This window comes from Anabrus simplex, chromosome 3, assembly GCF_040414725.1.
Source record: "Anabrus simplex isolate iqAnaSimp1 chromosome 3, ASM4041472v1, whole genome shotgun sequence".
Lineage (NCBI taxonomy): Eukaryota > Metazoa > Arthropoda > Insecta > Orthoptera > Tettigoniidae > Anabrus > Anabrus simplex.
In genome coordinates, this window is record NC_090267.1 from 320,430,264 (window position 1) to 320,450,145 (window position 19,882).

A 19,882-nucleotide genomic window follows, 5' to 3' on the forward strand; every position below is an offset into this window, starting at 1 on the left:
TATAGCAGAAACTCTGAACTTTAAAAACTGAATTATCGCAACATTTTCTAAGAAAATGTCACTGTGTTAATTTCGAACTGCTTTTGTTTACTAATTATCAAGAAGTGTGGACATTCTCTGATAGATGTCTCTACAAGACTATGACCATGCACCCTGGTGCGAAGTGGTAGAACTTTATTTGAAGAAATTTTGTATTCATAAGTTTGTTCTTTACTAATTTCGTTCTTTCATTTGTGGGTTGGCAATATAAATCTTTCTTTCCGCCAGTTTTGAAGTTAGCCAAACAATAATTTCTGTCATTAATTTTCAGCCAATCGCGTCTTTCTTCTCCAATTTTTATGTGTAAATTTTAGTCAGCCAATAAACGCCTGTGGGTGTGTCTTAATTATTCATGACAGGTCTCGAATCTTCCACGAGGTTATAAAACTGCTGATTTTTACGGCTCTTCGCCACTTCAACAACATCTAGCGTAGTGTATGGAAGTATAGCAGGGGGGCGGGTAGCGCCTCTTTCGTCGGGAAGCATCACTTCAACAAAGGTAATGGCCGTTTAACATCTTTATTTCTTGCTAGCTCAGCAGTTTAACCCTCGGGGAAGATCCGAAACCTTTTCAATGTAACCTACCTGTCTAAAAATGTAACTTAGTGCCGGCTTATGTAAAATTTTCTTATTACTTTAACTGTAAATCGGGGATAGAGAGTGCTTTGCCCTCTCGAGCTCCCCTTCATTTTTGATTTGAGGTGACTACGTTTTCATAACCGATTTTCTTCTCTTCTTAATGTGTTAAAAAATTCTTATATGAGTCACCTCCCTAGTTTGGGAATAGTCCCTGTGTCATCGGCCTAGTGCCCCTTAGGTTTAATAAGGTTTCATGTAGGAGTGCAAGTAACGCCTCCATTCATCTTGGTATTTTGGGCCATTTAATTATTCTGTTCCTTTCCACTGAAGCCCAGTAGGTTGGGTGCGAGATACCCCCGTTTCATTTGATGTAAGCGGTGCCTTGATGGCAATTTAGTGTAATAGTCTGGTATTGCCTTTAATAGGCTTGAAAAATTGAGAGCGGCTCAGCTCTTTCTTGTCTTTGAAAAGTGCCTCTAGGAAGCTTGAGGTTAAAAGGTGGGAACAAGTGCTCCATACAGTAAGGGGATTTCTGCCCTTTGGTAATATATGGTTGTGAGCTGAGAGCTCAGGAATTGTAAAACGTGGGGCTCGAAGCCCAGATCGTTAAAATATCTCTAAATCTTGGATTTCCTGGTTTTGTACCTGATTTGTCGTTATTTGTTGTATGTTCAAATTATATATTAAATCTGTTAAGTTTAGCTGTGTTGGAAATATAACCTTTAATGAAATTTTAATTCGTTTCTCGGTTTTGTAGTTAGACCCATTCCAGCCCGCACCTTCCTTCACCTCTGCTGTTCCACGGGTAACTCCGTAACAATAATAATAATAATAATAATAATAATAATAATAATAATAATAATAATAATAATAATAATAATAATGGTGGAAAATGGAATTGAAATATTAAATCAATGATGGTTACGTTCTACGATAATAATGATCTCCACTGATAATATTGATAATAATATTAACATTAAAAATATATTTTAAATTATTTCGGATGATATTGACTGATACCAGGGAAGTCAGCTGGCGAAATAACGTAATAATATCCAGTTGTTGTAAATAATAACTTTGTTATTTGTAATGTGATGGCAAATCCTTACATCTGGACCATTAGGTTAGAGACGCTTTTTCGTTTCCTTCTGTTAACGATTAGCATATCTTGGTTAGGAACCCGGGGACGGTTTTATATTATCCCGGGTTGGTCTCATCTCAATAAAGGTGGAGGCGAAGGCATAATTCATGTGATCTCGCCCACCTGGCCAACAGGTAACTGGTCTATGACTATAAATGGTCATTGTGTTCACGAGGGTCGAATTGAAACCCTCAGAAATCAACGGTTCCACCACCCAAGTGGATGGGTGGTCAAAAGTGTAAAATATTATATAAAATTTTCAGAAATGATTTGCAAAATTACTGGCAAAATAAGGGTCAACGAATTTTGTAGTGCGTTAAATTTTTAATTTAAATAAAATGCTCCTTTAGCATTTGCAAGGAAACAGTTCCAGGTTCTTGTTCTTGTAGCATAGTAAACCCTTGGTGACCGTTTAAATATCCGTCCCCATTCCTAGGACGGAGCCTTCCAATTTTTCCCTTGGATCTGATTTAATATATTTTGTTTTTTATGATGAGCTTTAAAGTTAATGATTAGAGTGTCCCGTTCGACCCTGTAGTACTGATTAGATTGGCGCCCATACATATAATTGGAGATCTTATATCTTCATTTTTTTGTTGTTTATTATTTGCGATAGATTCTAGTGTCGTGCAAAACACGCTCTATGCTCGGTTCATATTTGGCGAGTATGGCCATGACCGAGCCTCGCTTCTCACAGGCGAGGCGAGCTATGTTCGTTTGAACTTGCCCCTTCATACTCGCTCCTTCACGCGCTGTCTCAGACACAGGTAGACGTGCTAGTTTCCCCTCGTTCTTGTTTAGCCGTACTCTGTTGTTTGTCACGCGCTCCTTTATCTATAGAAACATTCGCTTTTGCCTCAATGGTGGACTTATGACTGAGCATGTAACTGTCAATAGTTAAACTCGTACTTTTAGACTGTGATTCTGCAATATACTGAACTCGTATATATATAGGTAAGCAATACTGGAAAATCATGTAGTAAATATCGCTCCTGTCGGAGAAATGGTTAATGAATTTCACGTGCTGCCACATGTATTCCTCCTGCTTAAAAACAGACTGCAACATCGTATAGAGGCTATTCCACGTCGTCGTTACTTCTTACTGTACCATTATTTGAAGCTGGGAAGCACGACCGCTTTTTTCAGGTACCTCACTACTGCCTTTTTGGCGTTTATTATGTTTGCAAATACTGGAGCATCTTTCATAAGAAATCTCGTTTCATCGAATACGTGCACAAGTGCTGTATTTATGCAGTGAGCAGCACAAGGCACACGTCTATGTTCTTCGAAAGCTGTCTTTATGTTCGAACCCTGATCTGTTACAAAAAACATGTCTTCATACTCACACTGAGGAATGTTTAACTAGGACATTCTTTCGTGAACTTCCTCAATTATACTTGCACTCGTTTTCTTTGTACTTGGAAATTTTGTAGTAAAAACCACATTGCTGATCAGCTTCCAATCTCTGTCTACTTACGTAGTCAGCGTCAGATAATGGGTTTGGTTGTATTGGTCAGTCCACATATCAACAGTAGCCGAGCAACATTAGTCGTGCATAGCAGAAATAATCAGCGGCATTATTTCGCTTCGTATTTCATCTGCCTATGCTTGGACGTTTCTACTGATGGTGGAAGGATGCGGTAACACATCAACAATATCTACTTTTCCAAAATTAGCACGATATTAATCAGTTCTTTCCCTAATTCTTTAAAGCCTTCACCGGCAACAGTGTTAAACGGTCGGAAATCTTTGGCACACATGAAATCACACGCGCTAGTTACGGTTTGCTTTGTAATGCCGGGCAATACTTGGCTAGAAAAGCCAGCATTAAATTTGCAAACGTGTTTCTTTTTAAATGAGTTTTACTGGGATTACATGTTAACAGTGCATTGCACATTTCACAGGAAACATACCATGTCTGTTGACTATCTGCAGTGACCACAAGTAGGAACTTCTTCCAAACATCAGAACTGAACCCATCTCTCTTGATTAGTTTATATTCACTGCTTTGAATTTTAGTCATAACGCTGTCCGTTGATTCACGTGCCATGGTGAACTTCAGCTCAAAACAAAAGGATAACGCAACCATTCCTTCGCCCTTTTATAGCTCCTAATTCTCGGGCTTTGCTGTATGTAAACAAGGGATTCCATATATCTGGAAAAACCACATTGCTTGCAAAGTCAGTAAAGCAAGCAAGGCCATCCTCCCTAGTCAGCAACCTTCACTCCGAATATGACCTCTCGAACGAATTAGAGCAAACTCGGGCATTTTAGCTTACACGCTCCCCTCATGCGTGATACTGGTTGCATATGCAGCTAGGCACATGCTGTTCTGTCTTGGTTACCCGTCTCAAGTTCGAACAATGCACGACACTAATAGATTCGGATCGTAACACCCCCTGAGATAAATGCTGGTTGGGACTCAGGCTTTGAGCAGGTACAGTAGCACGAATTTCACTAACGGAATCACTGCTATCTGTTGGCTCACTGGAATTGTTTTCTTTTTGTGCAACTTCAACGAGGGACCTGTCCAATAACTGTTCCTTTTGCCTCTTTTGGAGGATTTCAGAAAAGGTGACATTGCATTGCCATTGAACTGATTCATCGCTCGCACTGCTACAGCCGTATTCGGGTGGTGTTTTTCTACAAAATTATTGTTCACCGTTTCCCACATTTTTCACTTCTTCCGAATCTCAGTTGAAGTGAGAGATTCCTTTGACTTTTCCTCCTCCTCTTCCCCGGGCGAGATCTCGAGATCTCCTGTTGTTCTTCATGCAGGTCCATCAGTTCGTTGGTGGTCAGTTCCTGGCTGTGCTCTTCCACCAGCTCTTGTATGTCCACCTCATTCACCTCCATCCCCATAGTCTTCCCTAAGGACAGAAGTTCATCGACAATTGGTGGCTCATTGTCAACAACAATTCCCTCAAAGTCACGTCCAAGAACATAGTCAGGCCACAGCTTTCCCCAAGCGGAAGTGAGAGTTCTCTTCGTGACTCCATCTCAGGCTTTATCGATGATCTCCAGGCAGTTCACGATGGGGAAATGATTTGTCCCAAACTCTCGGAGGGTAAGGTTTGTTCCTTCGGTCACTTAGAAGCATCGCTGAAATAGTGCTTTGGTGTATAGCTTCTTGAAGTTCGAAATGACTTGCTGGTCCATAGGCTGGAGAAGTGGAGTAGTGTTGGGAGGAAGGAACTTAATCTTAACGAACTTGAATTCCTCCAGTAAGACGTCCTCAAGGCTTGGAGGATGGGTAGGAGCATTGTCCATAGCCAGAAAGACTTTGAGCAGCAGATTATTTTCTGAAAATTATTTTTTCACATCAAGACCAATGATCTCGTTCATCTATTCATCAAACGAACAGGGGAGGGAAAAACGTAGGCACACGTGACGCTCGTATTGCGGAAGCTCACTCGCTTATCAAGTTACAATTTATTTAAAATGTTTGCTCGTCTTGCAAAACACTCGTAGACCAAGTTACTCGCATTCCGTGGTTTCACTGTAACTTATATACTGCTACGGGAAGAAAAGCCTACGTACACACAAACCCCATCATGACACACATCTTAGACATTATCTGGGAGCACCTGTCGAAGGATAACCTAGCTACACTAGAAAGACTGAAAGCCATGAATCTCAAAAAAGTTCTCTGTCTGGCAAACCTCGCTCCTTCGAGACTAACCTATGAACAACCGTTCTATATTGAAGAACTGCAATTAAGAATGCCATTGCCTTCTATGACACAATACCAAGCTTTACATCAAGAACTGCAGGATAAAACAACAAATGTATATGGATAAATTTTAATCAAACAGACGGAATGATGACGTCAGCATAGATGAATTCTGGCTACGAACTGTAGCATACATTGTTCATAAAACCATTGCAAAGGGCAGGCAAAACAATATGACTGCGACGGGCATATCGAGATGAGTTATCAGATCTATCTATAAACAATGCTGCGGAGTAGCCCGGCTCCTCTAATAGTACTATTAATGTTATTAATGTTACGTCCCACTAAATAATTTTGCGGTTTTAGGTATCCTTTGTGCCACAATTTTGTTTCGGAGGAGTTATTTTACGTGCCAGTAGATCTAATGACAAGAGGTTAACATATCAACGCACCTTCAGTTATCATCGGATTAATCCGGGTTCAAACCCTCCAACTCGAGCGCATAAGACTGGAACTGTTTAGCCCAGCAGGGATAAAGAGATGCCGGAAATTTTTCCGGTACGAGTATTTTTACGTGTCGGTGAATCATCCAACGTGATTCTGGCGTAATTGAGCGCCTTGAAATACCACCAGACTCAGCTGGAATCGAACCTACCAGCTCAGTCTCAGAAAGCCAGCACTCTACCGTCTGAAGCATTGCAGAATTTTGAAAATGAGAAATGAACAACTTTATTTGCAATTTGTTCAAATAAAGCGAAACTGTTCTATTCAGGAGTACCCAGCGCATTGGGCATCTATTAAGTATAAATATAATGCAGTTATTATATTAATCTGGTTCAAAAGCTAACATAGTATTTTATGCCACAGTTATTTACTGAAGGGGCTGCCTGGCCGAGGCGGTAAAGGCGTGCTCGGTTCGCCCGGAAGGACGTGGGTTCCAATCCCCGTCAGGAAGTCGTAAAATTTACGAAACGAGATTTCCACTTCCGGAGGTGTATATGGCCCTGAGGTTCACTTAGCCTTCACCAGAAATGAGTACCAGGTTAATTCCTGGGGGCAAAGGCGGCCGGGCGTATAGCTAACCACTCTACCCAATCACGTGCCGAGGTTAACAATGGTGGAAGCCTTTACCTTACACTCCTCCAAGGGCCTTCATGGCCTGTATGGAGGTGACTTTGACTTTGCTTTGTTACTTACTGAACTGTGTCCTGAAATTTTATTTTGATAAAATGTATTGTCAGCAATTCCAAACAATGTACCTGTAGGTGTTCCTTCTGAATATGAAGATTGAATTATACGAGTACTAATGATGTAAACATGATTCGTCATCAACTTTCCATTTATTTGGGGTTGCCTTCTTGCAATGTTGCCCCAATTCAATCGATACATAGCGTCCCGCTCCAGACAGTGTGTTAAATATCGCCCTCGAGGTCGCCGAACCTCAACGATCAGCTGAAGAACAGTCTTTACAACTGAGGTTTCACCGCTACGGCGTACATGCCTCTACCACCTCAGGCGTGATTTTCGCATTGACTCTGTTTCTTCCACACATCAGCGTTTGTGATATGATCTAGTCGAGACGAGCGATTTGACCATCACAGCATCTTCATTTCCATTGCATGAAGTGCCTACATTCAGTTCCACAAAAGACCACAGGTCTGATCACTGTGAGGTAGACTTTAGATTTTAGATGCAATCGCATCTCTCTGAAGTGCATTTTCTGATCGTGCTTCACCTACCTCGCCCATAATTCGGATGTGGTATTGTTACATCTGCCTCTTGGACAAAGTGTAGCTTGTACTGAAGTCTAACGACCACTCTAATTTCTGACTGAGTCACTATGGAAGCTGTTGAGGTACGAGTGGTCCGGATTTGTAGGTGGTACAAGCCTTCATTTTAGGTTTATTGTATACTTAAAATATTTTAATCTTTGCTTCTTGGATGCGGCCACTGATGTCTTATAAGAACATTCCCATGGTCGGAATGGTTAGCACGTACCATGGCACGTATTCAGACACCAACACCCGGCATAGACGAAAGTTAAAGTTATGATCAGGATTACCAACTGTGGAAGAAATAACTCTTGCTGCTGGATTTATTTCTTCTAGCTACATCAACAATGATTGCAACGGCATATTTATGCTGCTCAAGATGGGATTTCTGCTCACGTTTGTACTGAAACAATAAATAGAAACATTTAAACATCACTCAGCGTGCTATGATATTGTAATGCAGTTTTCAGGTTAGTTACTGGAACCTAATTTGCTTGGATCATGACTGAGAGAAGACTACTCAATCATCCGTAGTAAAATTTCGATCCATAGCAATCCATTTCTTCAATTTAGGCGTTGTTTCACTATATAACAGTTAAATTTAGAAAAGTAATGCAGAAATCATTCACCACACTTTCTGCCTACTGTACACTCTGTGGACGACTGTAGCTCACCCCGTCACGCTCCTTCTGACCGTCTATCATCTGCATCAGCGTGTCACCATGTATGTCATATCTGCATGGGACGTGCTGCATTTGATGGTAGTAACCTGAATTATCTCCGTCTTACTGCTTATAATCGTGGTGGATATAATTTTACGGTAAGTCTCAATGGGAAAATAGCGATCTTCATTTAAAGAAAGCAAAACAGCTATTTAGGTTCTTTGAAATGCAAACCCCTCAATTAGGTATTTTAAGGTACAATGAAATTCATATATTCTGATTCATGAAGTGTGAAATGAATACATATTTTGAAATATGTTAATTAAATAGGGAGTAACAATAGGTTAAAACTTAAAACTCTGGGTCATACTAATGACATTCAAAGCACTAGTGCATCTGGATGTCATGCAAGGTGTTAATTAAATTTAAGTTGTGCTACAATAGCATTTTCTGGTTCTTTGAGGGAAGCAATGGTGAACTAACAAACTCCAAATTTACTTGGTACGCGCCTCGATGTAGTTCTCTGATCGGTTTTTTCTGTTTTCTTATAATCGAAAGACCTACTTTTGTCACCATACCAAAAAAGGCTAGTGCATCACATTGTGATGATTATCGTATGATCAGCCTAATGTCCCATGTGCTAAAGATATTTCTGCGTATTATCCACACTCGAATCTACCTCAAATGCGAACACCAAGTTGGACATACTCAGTTTGGCTTTAGGAATGGACTGGGTACTCGTGAGGCTCTTTTCTCCTTGAATGTTTTGACCCAGAGATGCCTAGATGTGAATGTAGATGTGCACGCTTGTTCTATCGACTACCGAAAAGCATTTGATTGCGTATCTCATGCAAAACATGTTGAGATTTTAAAATCTACTGGTGTAGATGTTGGTGATCTTCGTATCATTTCCCATCTGTACTGGAATCAAACGGCATTGGTCAAAATAGAGGGAACTACTATTGAGGACATAGCTATATGAAGAGGTGTCCGCCAGGGATGCGTCCTGTCCCCACTCCTTTTCAACATCTACTCTGAAGCTGTGTTCAGAGAGGCTATGGAAGATGTTAGTCTAGGTATCAAGATCAATGGCTTTGTCATTAATAACATCCGGTTTGCTGATGACACGATTGTGTTAGCCAGCAACCCTAGTGATCTTCAAATCATTATAAACAACATCGTGAGGACCAGTGAAACCTATGGTTTATCCTTGAATATTAACAAGACCAAGCTGATTGTATTCTCAAAAACACCAAAACAGGCCTCCCTTTACATCAACAACAACATCGTCCAACAAGTATCTTCTATCAAATATCTTGGAACTCTAGTTAACCAGCATTGTGATTCAAAATGCGAAATCTTATCCAGGATTGGACAAGCAAAAAATATGTTCAATACCATGAGGACCTTATTCACCAGCCGAGAACTCAACCTCCAGCTCAGAGTTCTAATGCTACGGTGTTATGTCTTTCCTGTCCTTCTGTATGGTTTCGAAGGGTGGACGCTTAGCCCTTTATTGGAGAAGCGTATTGAATCTTTTGAAATGTACTTATACAGAAGAATACTCCGAATATCTTGGGTAGAAAAGAAGTCAAATGAAGAAGTCCTCAACATCTTGAACAAGAAGAAAGAGCTTCTCATAACCATCAAGGAGCGTAAGCTCAGCTACCTCGGGCACATCATGAGAGGTGAACGATACGAACTTCTCCAACTGATAATTCAAGGGAAGATTGATGGGAAAAGATATGTGGGAAGACGGAGAAATTCCTGGCTGAAAGACTTGCGGCGGTGGTATGGACATACGTCGATAGAAATCTTCCGTGCTGCCGTTTCACGTGTAATCATAATCAATTGGATCGCCAACCTTCGAAGGGAGACGGCGTCATAAGAAGAAGAAGAATGACCTTCAACAGCGATGTCTGAGAATCAAACCAGCCCCTGGACTGAAGAAAAATACAGGACGTCTCCAATATTTATAGTCAAAATTATACAGATGTAAAGAGCTCTAAAATGAGTATTTCGAAATAGGGAACTAATGGTCGGAAACGCAAATTTTTTCTAGAAACAACTTGCATCTCGTAGTAACAACTTACATTTCATAGCAAAAACATGGCAACGTTTTACAGCTCACGGCAACAATAAAGAAACATCGCCGACCACTAGCGTCGGTTTATGCATTACAACGGTGCATGAAATTTTGCGGCACTTTCTCAAGTATCGTTAATATCTGCTGTACAGCGAGACAGGCAACCAGGTCTCTATCAGCCTATTCCTCAACAGTTTCTACTGGGGTTTCATACACCAATAACTGATGTCCCTCCATAGGAAAAATGTCCAGAGGACAAACAAAAACAAATGTTACCCGTATTTGGTTGAAAATCTTCTTAAAATCATAATAATCACCACCACTACCATCACCGTGGAAACATACCAAGCGATTTTGTACTGTATTGCAAGGCTAGCGCCACCAAACGAAGACGAGACAGGCAGTTGCGTGTTATGAACACTAAAGCATTTTTCATAAAAGTTCCACATACGTATTCTTCATTCAAGACCTCGTGTTGCCAGAAATATTCATTTCTGACTATTAATTCCCGGTCTCAAACTTCTTACTTTATAATTCTCTACTATCTGTAGAATTTTGGCCCTAAGGTTTGGAAATGACAAACTGTACAAGTCAATGGTAACGCCATCTTGAACCATCAGATCCTGACATAAGCAATACTGGGCGTGGTAACCTATTGTAGGCTAGACCAATGGTATTTAAAGTGTGGTTCGCGTACTTCTAGGGGTACGCAAATTTATCGTAGTTTCTAAATGTTTTCAGTGAGCAATTCAGAAAAGAATTGAACCTGCTCATTTTTAATAAAAATCGTGTTTGCATTTATTGTTTTTGTCTACTATTACACAGTGGCTCCTTTCTGAACTGGACATTCTAAAATTTGTGCTAGTTTATACCACCCATTGACTAGGTATTAAAATGCTTACTCATACTGCATTCCTCTTTTTTTGAATTTTTGTTTTGAAATCCACTCATCCTCTTCAAGTTTTTCATTAGCAATGTATACAGTACAATAGTAATTAATTTATTAATAATTATACTAGTATATTTATAGGCCTATATCATTCCTAGACAATTCCACTCACGAGAAAATCACGTTTCTCCATCTGCCTTGTGAAGGCTTGCCGCGTTGCCTGAGAAGAGGTACGATGGTAAAACAAATAGATTTAGTGGGTATGCCAACTAAAAAGTTTGAATACCGCTGGGTTAGGCGAGGAACGAAAAGGAACTGCTACCCTACCGCCGGTGAACACCAGCTGAAAGTATGTGATTAGTTGCACCCTAGGCCAGATAGGGATACTGACCGAGCGCCAACGTTCAAGTTTTGATAAGACACTAGCTTAGTTGAGTTTTAAACATTACGACGAATGAAAGTTGCTGAAATTACAGTCAGGACTTCCCTACGATGTAGATAGTGGTGACCCTTGCACAATGGATTTCCAGCATCTTCTCTTATGCAACACTCCCCTGTATTACACACACACCTGAGGTCAAATTAGCCGGTATTCTGCCCAATTAAACCAACAGATTGATTTCTGATTGAATACAGTCTGGTAGCCTGCGTTCTAATCCGATAACTTTGGATTTACTCTGCATTATTTTATCCTCAATGCTAAAATATTAAAATAAGCGCTCGACTGACCTAAAACATGCTTCAATTATATTTAGCTCGTACCTGAGTTATAGAGTGATCTTATGAGCTTAATCTTTCCAATAACTTAATATTTAGATAATGAAATTAGGAATGTTGAAGTTGGCCACTGATGACGCCTGCCCTGTCCGTGACCACAACCTGCGCCGAGGGTTCATCGTGTCTAGAACTGAACAGTGTGTCTGCAGGCGTTAACTTAATAATATTTAGATCAAGAAATGGCGACGTCTAGACAGTAGATGTGAACCACACAGGCTCTCTCATTTACACATATCTTAAATTTGGCAGTGGGATTATTTTATTCTTAATATGTTTCGTGCAGCCTCAGTTACTGAGGTGAGAGCCTTCTGAAGTGATACCATCTCGGTGGCCTGGCCTGTCCACCAACTCCGATTGTACTGCTATCTAGCAACCAAAGCTGAATTCCACTGGAACGAATACTATGGCTGAGTTTAATAGTTTATCGAGTGACACTGAGTGCGCAACCAGACAACAATGACAGGTTTTCCACCGTCGTTTAAATATCGATTATCTCAGTTGGAATCGAACCCACAAATTTGGAATCATGAATCGGACCCTCTACCACTGATCCACCGAGGCAGCTGGCAGTGGGATAACATAATTTCATAATGACATCATTCTTTATTTAACAACACATTTTGATCCTATAATAATTTAAAGACATTTTCTCAACGCATTAACTATCCGGCTCCATAGAGAAATGGTTAATGGGCTGGCCTTTGATCCAAGGAGTCCCAAGTTCGATTCCGGCCAGCACAGGGACTTAAACCTTGATGTTTAATTCGTCTGCCTCGGGGACTGGGTGTGTGTGCCATCTTCAACATTAAACCTCATCTTTAGTACTGACCCACCCATTCAGGACGCCAACTCGAAAGACCTGTGCCGCGACCCTCTGGAGGCTACAAGTCGTTATCATTATGAGACCAGGAACTTCTTAATGTATTTTATCACATTACATTTTAGAATCTTCCTCTAAATGATTCTTCTTTTTTGGTGGAAAGTTATGCGACGATTTCTAGGTCTATTCTTATTAAGTAACTTGACTTCTCGTCAACCTCCATCGGCCCTTATGGATTCTACAGATAATAGAGGCATAACTAAATAATGAAATGTTTTATTTACACACAGTAAAGGCTAAAAGGAGACTGAGATATCTCTGGACTCCAATCTGTCGAGTGAGTTGTCAAAGAGGTGGCACTAGGAGGATAATGACCTGAGATGTAGTTAGCAGAATGAGAAAAGAGGGGTAACGTGTAGTCTACCCGTTAATGAGTTGACCTTAGCAACGATAATTTGAGTGGAGGCAATGGAGCGAGGTAGCAGTTCTATCATTCACTGGGTGTCGTCATTTTCTGTTTGTATAAGAAATACATCAGCAGTGTTTGACTTCGTTCCTTTAGCGACGTAACTCAAAAAATAGACTCTCTATAACACAAATGTATTGTATTAAAATACCAGTTTTCATTTGTAGGTTTGAAATAAAAGCATTGCTATGATTATGTTAAACAAGTTCATTGTATTAAATATTTAGGTGTTTTTATAACCTCCACACTAGACTGGGACCATCGTCTGCAATTTATTAAGAGTAAGTACCGACTATTGATGTACTGAACAGACTACGTGAATAATTCCTGATTCTAACTTAAAAGTGTGTTTACTATGCTTTAATTCATAACCATTTACAATACACTAATGTTGTATGGAGTTGCTACAGTCTAGTTCAATAGCAGAACTTCAAATTCTTCAAAATAAAGCACTCAGAGCTCTTTATAATTTTCCATTCTTAATGTCCAGACAAGTAATATACTCATCAACAAGCGTTCCTCCGGTTAGGCTATCTATTGCATACTCTTTGGTAACACTTGCTTCAAAATTAAACATAGTGGTTTGGGCAAAAATAAAACTCAGATTCATCAGTAATTCATCTATACATGATCGTGCAATATGGCAATTTGGAAACTTACATGTTCCGAGAATGGATACAGTGAAGTATGGAACTAATGGTACCGGGCGAGTTGGCCGTGCGCGTAGAGGCGCGCGGCTGTGAGCTTGCATCCGGGAGATAGTAGGTTCGAATCCCACTATCGGCAGCCCTGAAGATGGTTTTTCGTGGTTTCCCATTTTCACACCAGGCAAATGCTGGGGCTGTACCTTAAATAAGGCCACGGCCGCTTCCCTCCAACTCCTAGGCCTTTCCTATCCCATCGTCGCCATAAGACCTATCTGTGTCGGTGCGACGTAAAGCCCCTAGCAGAAAAAAGAGAGAGAGAGAGGAACTAATGGTGTATTGTACAGGGCTATAATAGAATTCAGTTTCATTCCAGGCCCGATGAAAGCTTTTCGAATTCCAATAAATTCAAAATAATTATTAAGAAACATTTATGGACAAAATTTAATATTCTTAGAAATAGTCTGTTTAGATGAACTTATTGTCGGGTTTCATTTCGAGCTATATAGTTCTGTTTATATAAACTTTCAAACAACAATTGTATCCTTGAAAAATGCTGTGTTTTAGATTTAAATTATAATAATTTTTATCAGCTTTGTACCATAAATGATTATTCAGTTTTTCTTTAATATTGTTACTGTGCCAGCATTTTAATTTACTGTCCCAATAGGAGAGTTAGTTCATGGGATCTTTGAAACAATAAAATAAATAAATAATTTCTAACCTGTCAATCCAATGAAACGAATTTTACATTCATATAAAAATGTATCGTTGTATGTAGCATAGTTTTGATGTAAAATTAATACAAGGTAATGTAATGTACATTACAAGTAGTATAGCAGTACACTTTTTGGCTCCAATGTTACATTTTGGATATGATTATAAAGGTTGAAGAGGCATATTCCTTTGGAAGTAGACATGCTGATCATATCTCGTGCGGAATTTACGAGAGGTATTATCTAGTTGAAGATTTTTGGTGTGGAACTTTGGTATGTCTGGGCTTGTATAGTGTGTTCTTCTTCCCAGCAGATAACGTTCACAATGTACTACTATTACTACTACTACTACCACACTTATTCTTATTACTGTTCTTGAAGGTACATCGGAGTGATAATATAATTAGCGGTAATGTTCATTCCATGTGGTTTAAACATCGTACTGTAAGTTTTTGTTACACTTTCCATCCACGTCCTAGTCCAACGAGTCGATTGCAGTCTGATCAAAGATGCTTTCAGTTGTCAGTATAATTTCGCTCAACCCGCGGTCATAGACAAGAACCAGAACCCAAAAAAATACGAAGCTGCATTCTTCACGGACCCCAGCATTGTCAGAAATCAAGGATTTTATAATTAGTCGCAATTATCAGGTATAAGCGACTGACTTCAGTGAAGCCTATGGACTACATCTTTTACAGGTTTGTTTTTTCAATTTTTCGACTAACGTCATTCTTCCTTTCTTTATGGGTATTGTGTGGCTTCGAAAAATTGTAGTAAATTCCAAATTCAAAAGCGTGGAAAGAGTTTAATAGTAGCAATTTCCTTACTTGTTGATTGATCCTCTTGTTTAAATAAGTTACAATGATGACCTAAAAATGGATGACGTATTAAATCAAAAGTTATTTGCGTGGGATGCTTTCAAATACTGTTCCTCTGTTTCTAAGCGTAATCAAAATTGGTAACTCTGTAACAATGTGAATTCGATCGTGTTGGATTTTTTCATTGTTTTTGTTGCTTCTTTACATTTACATTACAGTAAATTGAGTTAAGGGTTCTTTAATTTCGAATTTCTTTCATAATGCTGACACATTACAAATGACTGAATTTAAAGCCATGCAGTTAAGATTTCTCTTTTCAGGATATTTTTGAAGCTACTCCTTCAAAGATACATAGAAATCATAACGCGGTCAGACTCAATGGTGTTTCCGTCGGGGATCGAAAATGTTCATTGTTTTTTCATCTGATCTGAAAGTGTCGATACAAATGCCACGATTTTACTGCCCAGAAAGTGAAAGTTCTCTGTGATGACTTTTGGAAGGAGTCATAATTTGTTCAAGGCAACATCAATATGGGCCCTATTAATGTAGTGCTTGTTCATATAGGGAAGAATGTAACCAGTGGGGACTCGTCGGCAAGTAAGAGAAAGGCCTTCGTCTAGTGGCTGTGTCCAAGTCTATCTCAAATCTTTCAGAGGTATATTGAGGTTGTCCCGGAAGCGAACATGTAACTGGATGTTAAGGGAGGAAAAGGAGAATGGAAATAACTTATAAAGACCTCTGGGGAGAGATTCCTAAAACCTGTACACATAATTAAATACACGTTTGAAGGTAGGAATGTCACCAAATCCCACAAACTATCGTGGGGGAGAGCCTTATTAGCGACGGGACACTTCGAGGCCCTACCTAAGTCTTGACCTGAATATTCAAATTGTATGCATTTTTGCGAAGTATCCTGATCATCAAAAAACTGGCCAAAAATACTACAGCAAATGTTTGAGAAAGAATTCCCAAAACTGAAATTCTACTGTCCTCGTACTTACTCATATGCATTTTGTGACACCCTGAAGGATGAAAAGGCCAGAACTAAACTCGAATATGATAACACGATCACAAAAGTGTTGTTAAGTCTAACGTATACCAAGCCATGAGCCTGAAGTAAGTCAAATTTACTATTATTTTGACACACACAAATATGCTTAATTTCAGGTAATTTGTCTGTAAGTGACACGAGTCACTATTACATGTGCATGTGGCATGAGGGGAATGAAGTAATGTTGAGGTCCTGTTTTACCTATAGAAACCATAAACTATATACAGATTAGATGCGATAACGAATCAAGAACCTGAGGATACCTAAAGGTTTAGAATTAAGCAATTACAAACAAATTTTTCGCAACAGTGAAGTTGAAATTCTTTGTTTCTGGACACTTCTACATGATCTGCAATTGAGACTACGGGGAAAAAAGGAAAATGGAAGCAAATTTATAAGGCTGTGATTCGTAATGACCGAGCGACTTGGCCGTACGGTTAGTGTCGCGCAGCTAACAGCTTGCATTCGGGAGAGAGTGGGTTCGAACCCCACTGTCGGCAGCCCTAAAGAGGGTTTTTGGTGGTATCCTATTTTCACACCAGGCAAATGCTGGGGCTGTACCGTAAATAAGGCAACAACCACTTCCTTCCAACTCCTAGCAATATCCTATCCCATTGTCACCATAAAACCTACCTGTGTCCGTGCGAAGTAAAGCAACTTGTAAAAATAAAAATTTAACAAATATTATAGTGATTTACCTGACGTGGTAGGAAACTGCAAGTATGATAACTTATTTCAGGTCATTGAAATGCAGCGAGCAGATTTTGAACGATAAGACTGTTGTGGGTGGCCAACTCTTGAACAGTTCTCAGTAAAAATAAAATTAACTATTTGTCATGGATCAGGATTTCAAGGCCTGAATTTCCATCCAACAAAACCCGGCAAACGTCCAACGATTAGGAGGAGTGAAAATAATCCCTTATTTAAAAAATAGATATTACATAAAGACATCACACATCTAATACACCAGTCATAATTTGATAGGTTTCCAGAAATTAACTATGTAAAAAGGAGTGGAGTTAGATTTTCTATGTTTCAAGAGTTTATGGATAAACATAGGAAGACGTTTAACGTTTTAGTACAATATAAAAGATAAGATAAACCAAATTTTATATTTTTAAAAATATGCAATGTTATTTTTTAATAGCTAAGAACATCTTGTTGTTTGTCATGCTAATAAAATAGATACTTTGAAGTGATTTTAATAACATTTTTAGAATAATATTTACACGTTTCTCAACGCTTCAGTTGTAAACGAGATAATTCTATTTTTATTTCGGGTCATAATTAGTACTGGGGAAAGTTATTTCTCTTCTTTACGCGAAACGTACATGATAAAAGCAAACCAGAACTGATGTAAATGTCAAAGTGAAGCACTTGAGTTCGGACTGTGATTTAAAAAATCATGCAGTTGAACTCGGTATACTTTATCTAATACATAGGTAATCGTTCCACAAATTTACTATCCTGATATGAGTTATAAGGAACATAATATATAAATATTTCGTACCTCCCTTCACTATTACTTAATTCTATTTCTTATCAATCTTCATGATTTGATCAGCATTTGTTGACATTGTAGTGTGTATTTGAGATCATAAATAACAAACAGGTATATCATCTTGATATAATTTCTTGTGTTCGCCATTGATGTTTATCAGTGAAATAATCATGCCTGACTTGTATTCTTCCAAGCATATGCACTACGTGAGGAACGTTCTTACTTACCGAAACTAACCCACCATCTTCACAGGGCACATCGAGCCAGTCAAAACGCACTTGAATGCTCCGCTCCGGATCAGTCAGCAGGTAAACCCCGCACACCGTACCCTCGTTGTCCACTGCTTCATGGAAGTATACACCTTCCTCCGACGCCACGGTGATGCACTCTGCAACATTGGATTATAGCATTTTAAATTAGACCAACAACTAAATTATAATCTCATAGTTGAGCAGAAGAAATTATATTACTTTATTTCCATTCAAAAATGCAAGTACCTGATTGTCAATGTAGGATGGGAACAACATAATTTATAACTTATTTAATTTTTAGCAAGTATTTCTCATTATATTAGTTCCTTGTTATTCTGGAAGGTTCTTTATTTGGTTTCACTGTTCTATTTTAGTCTCCCATAGAATCCAGTAATAACATTAGTGGTTTCTATGCCCAACTAACTACATTTTCAGTCTTTAGAGAAACAGACGTATCAGAATTTCGTCTCATAGCAGTTATTTTACATAAATCTACTGACACTAGGTTAGAGTATATGAATTTCTAGAAATACTTTTGGACTGACCCAGAATTAAACCGGCCAACCTGAGCTCAGGAGACCAGCGCACTACTTCCTGAGCCACTCAAAGAACTCCGTCCATTTTTTCTGCCGAGTGTTTTCTGCTTCCAAATTCGTGTCTCTGTACTTTTAAATCATCCAGCGCAGCATTCAATGATCACAGTTTAAGTTTTCCAGCTGTTCTGCTTCCTCCTGTATTAAGGAGTAACATCCGAGAAAATAAACTGAAATTCCTCAGCCTTTTCCCAGCCATTCGGCTGGGTCAGGAATGGGATGAATGGAGCCCCCATCTAGCGGCGGGGATTGAAATTGTGCCGGCTGCCAGAGTACCCGGAGAAAAGCCTGTCCCGCCTTCGCTTTGTCCAGCACAAAACATCCGAAGATTCTTTATTATTATAACTTGTCCTAGCCTTCAGAACCTTCTATTTTTATGGATGATACCTGGGAACTCAACCAACCTCTTCCAATAGATTGTTTATCTTTCTAGTAATATACCCTCACATTTCAAAATGCGAGTGTGTTGATAAAGTACCAGCTCTCCCTGTGAAATTGCGGCATATGTCGGCCTACTGATTCAACTATAGTTGGATACTTTAAGGGCGAGAGCGGTCCATTTGTCACTGCATGACGTATGATGTCAGCACGTGAAATCTCTTTGAACACTCCGTGTTTACCCACCACAATTAATTAAAACTCAGCAATAGTTCGCAGTTTCTCTGCCTCCCGTAGATAAAAACTGATCTTCAATGGCGTCAAATCAAAGTGCATGCACATGATAACGTATATTATAATATTCTCCTCTTATTCTTTTGCTTCAGCGTCTGCAGTGTGGCGGGGTCCGCTTTTCTGGCTGTTTTCTCCATTTGACATGATCTTATGCCTAGTCGGGGTATAGACCCACGATCTTCAGGTCGTTGTGAAGACTGTCGAGCCATCGCTACTTTGGTCTTCCTTCTGATCGTATTCCCACAACTTCCACGGTCAAATTTCTCCCTGCGACAGATGTGCTGTGTGCTCGAAGCACACGTCCGTATCATCGTAGCCGGCCTTCTCTCATCTTGTCCGTGATTGGTGCAATTCAATATCTACGACGGATGTCATTGTTAACAGTGTCAGTCCTGCGAAGCATTCTGGTTTCCATAACGGCAAGTCAATGTTCTACTTCCTTTCCTGCAGGCCAATACTCTGCAGCATATAGTGCAACTGGACGGATTACAGTCCAATATATTTTTTTTACTATAACCACTCAGGAATTTTCTTGTCACTAAACATACCATCATAGAACGCCACTTCAGCTACGCATTACTGGGGCGCTAGGCTCTTTCCATACTGAGGGGTCCCATCGGCAAGGTATTTGAAGACATTTATTTTCTGCAGGTCGACGCCCTCGATTTCGAAGCTATCCAGAACATTCGCATCTGTCGTCACGTACTCCAACTTTTTAATATTAAAACGTTG

General features: G+C 39.5%; 1 protein-coding gene across 1 annotated transcript in view; it reads right to left on the minus strand.

Annotated features, from left to right (window-relative positions):
• LOC136867272 (corticotropin-releasing factor-binding protein) overlaps positions 1-19,882 on the minus strand; it is a 563,493-nt gene that overhangs the window by 159,423 nt on the left and 384,188 nt on the right. The window contains exon 4 of the mRNA XM_067144418.2: positions 17,862-18,022. Coding sequence (XP_067000519.2) covers positions 17,862-18,022 — 161 coding nt within the window. The remainder of the gene's footprint in view (positions 1-17,861; positions 18,023-19,882) is intronic.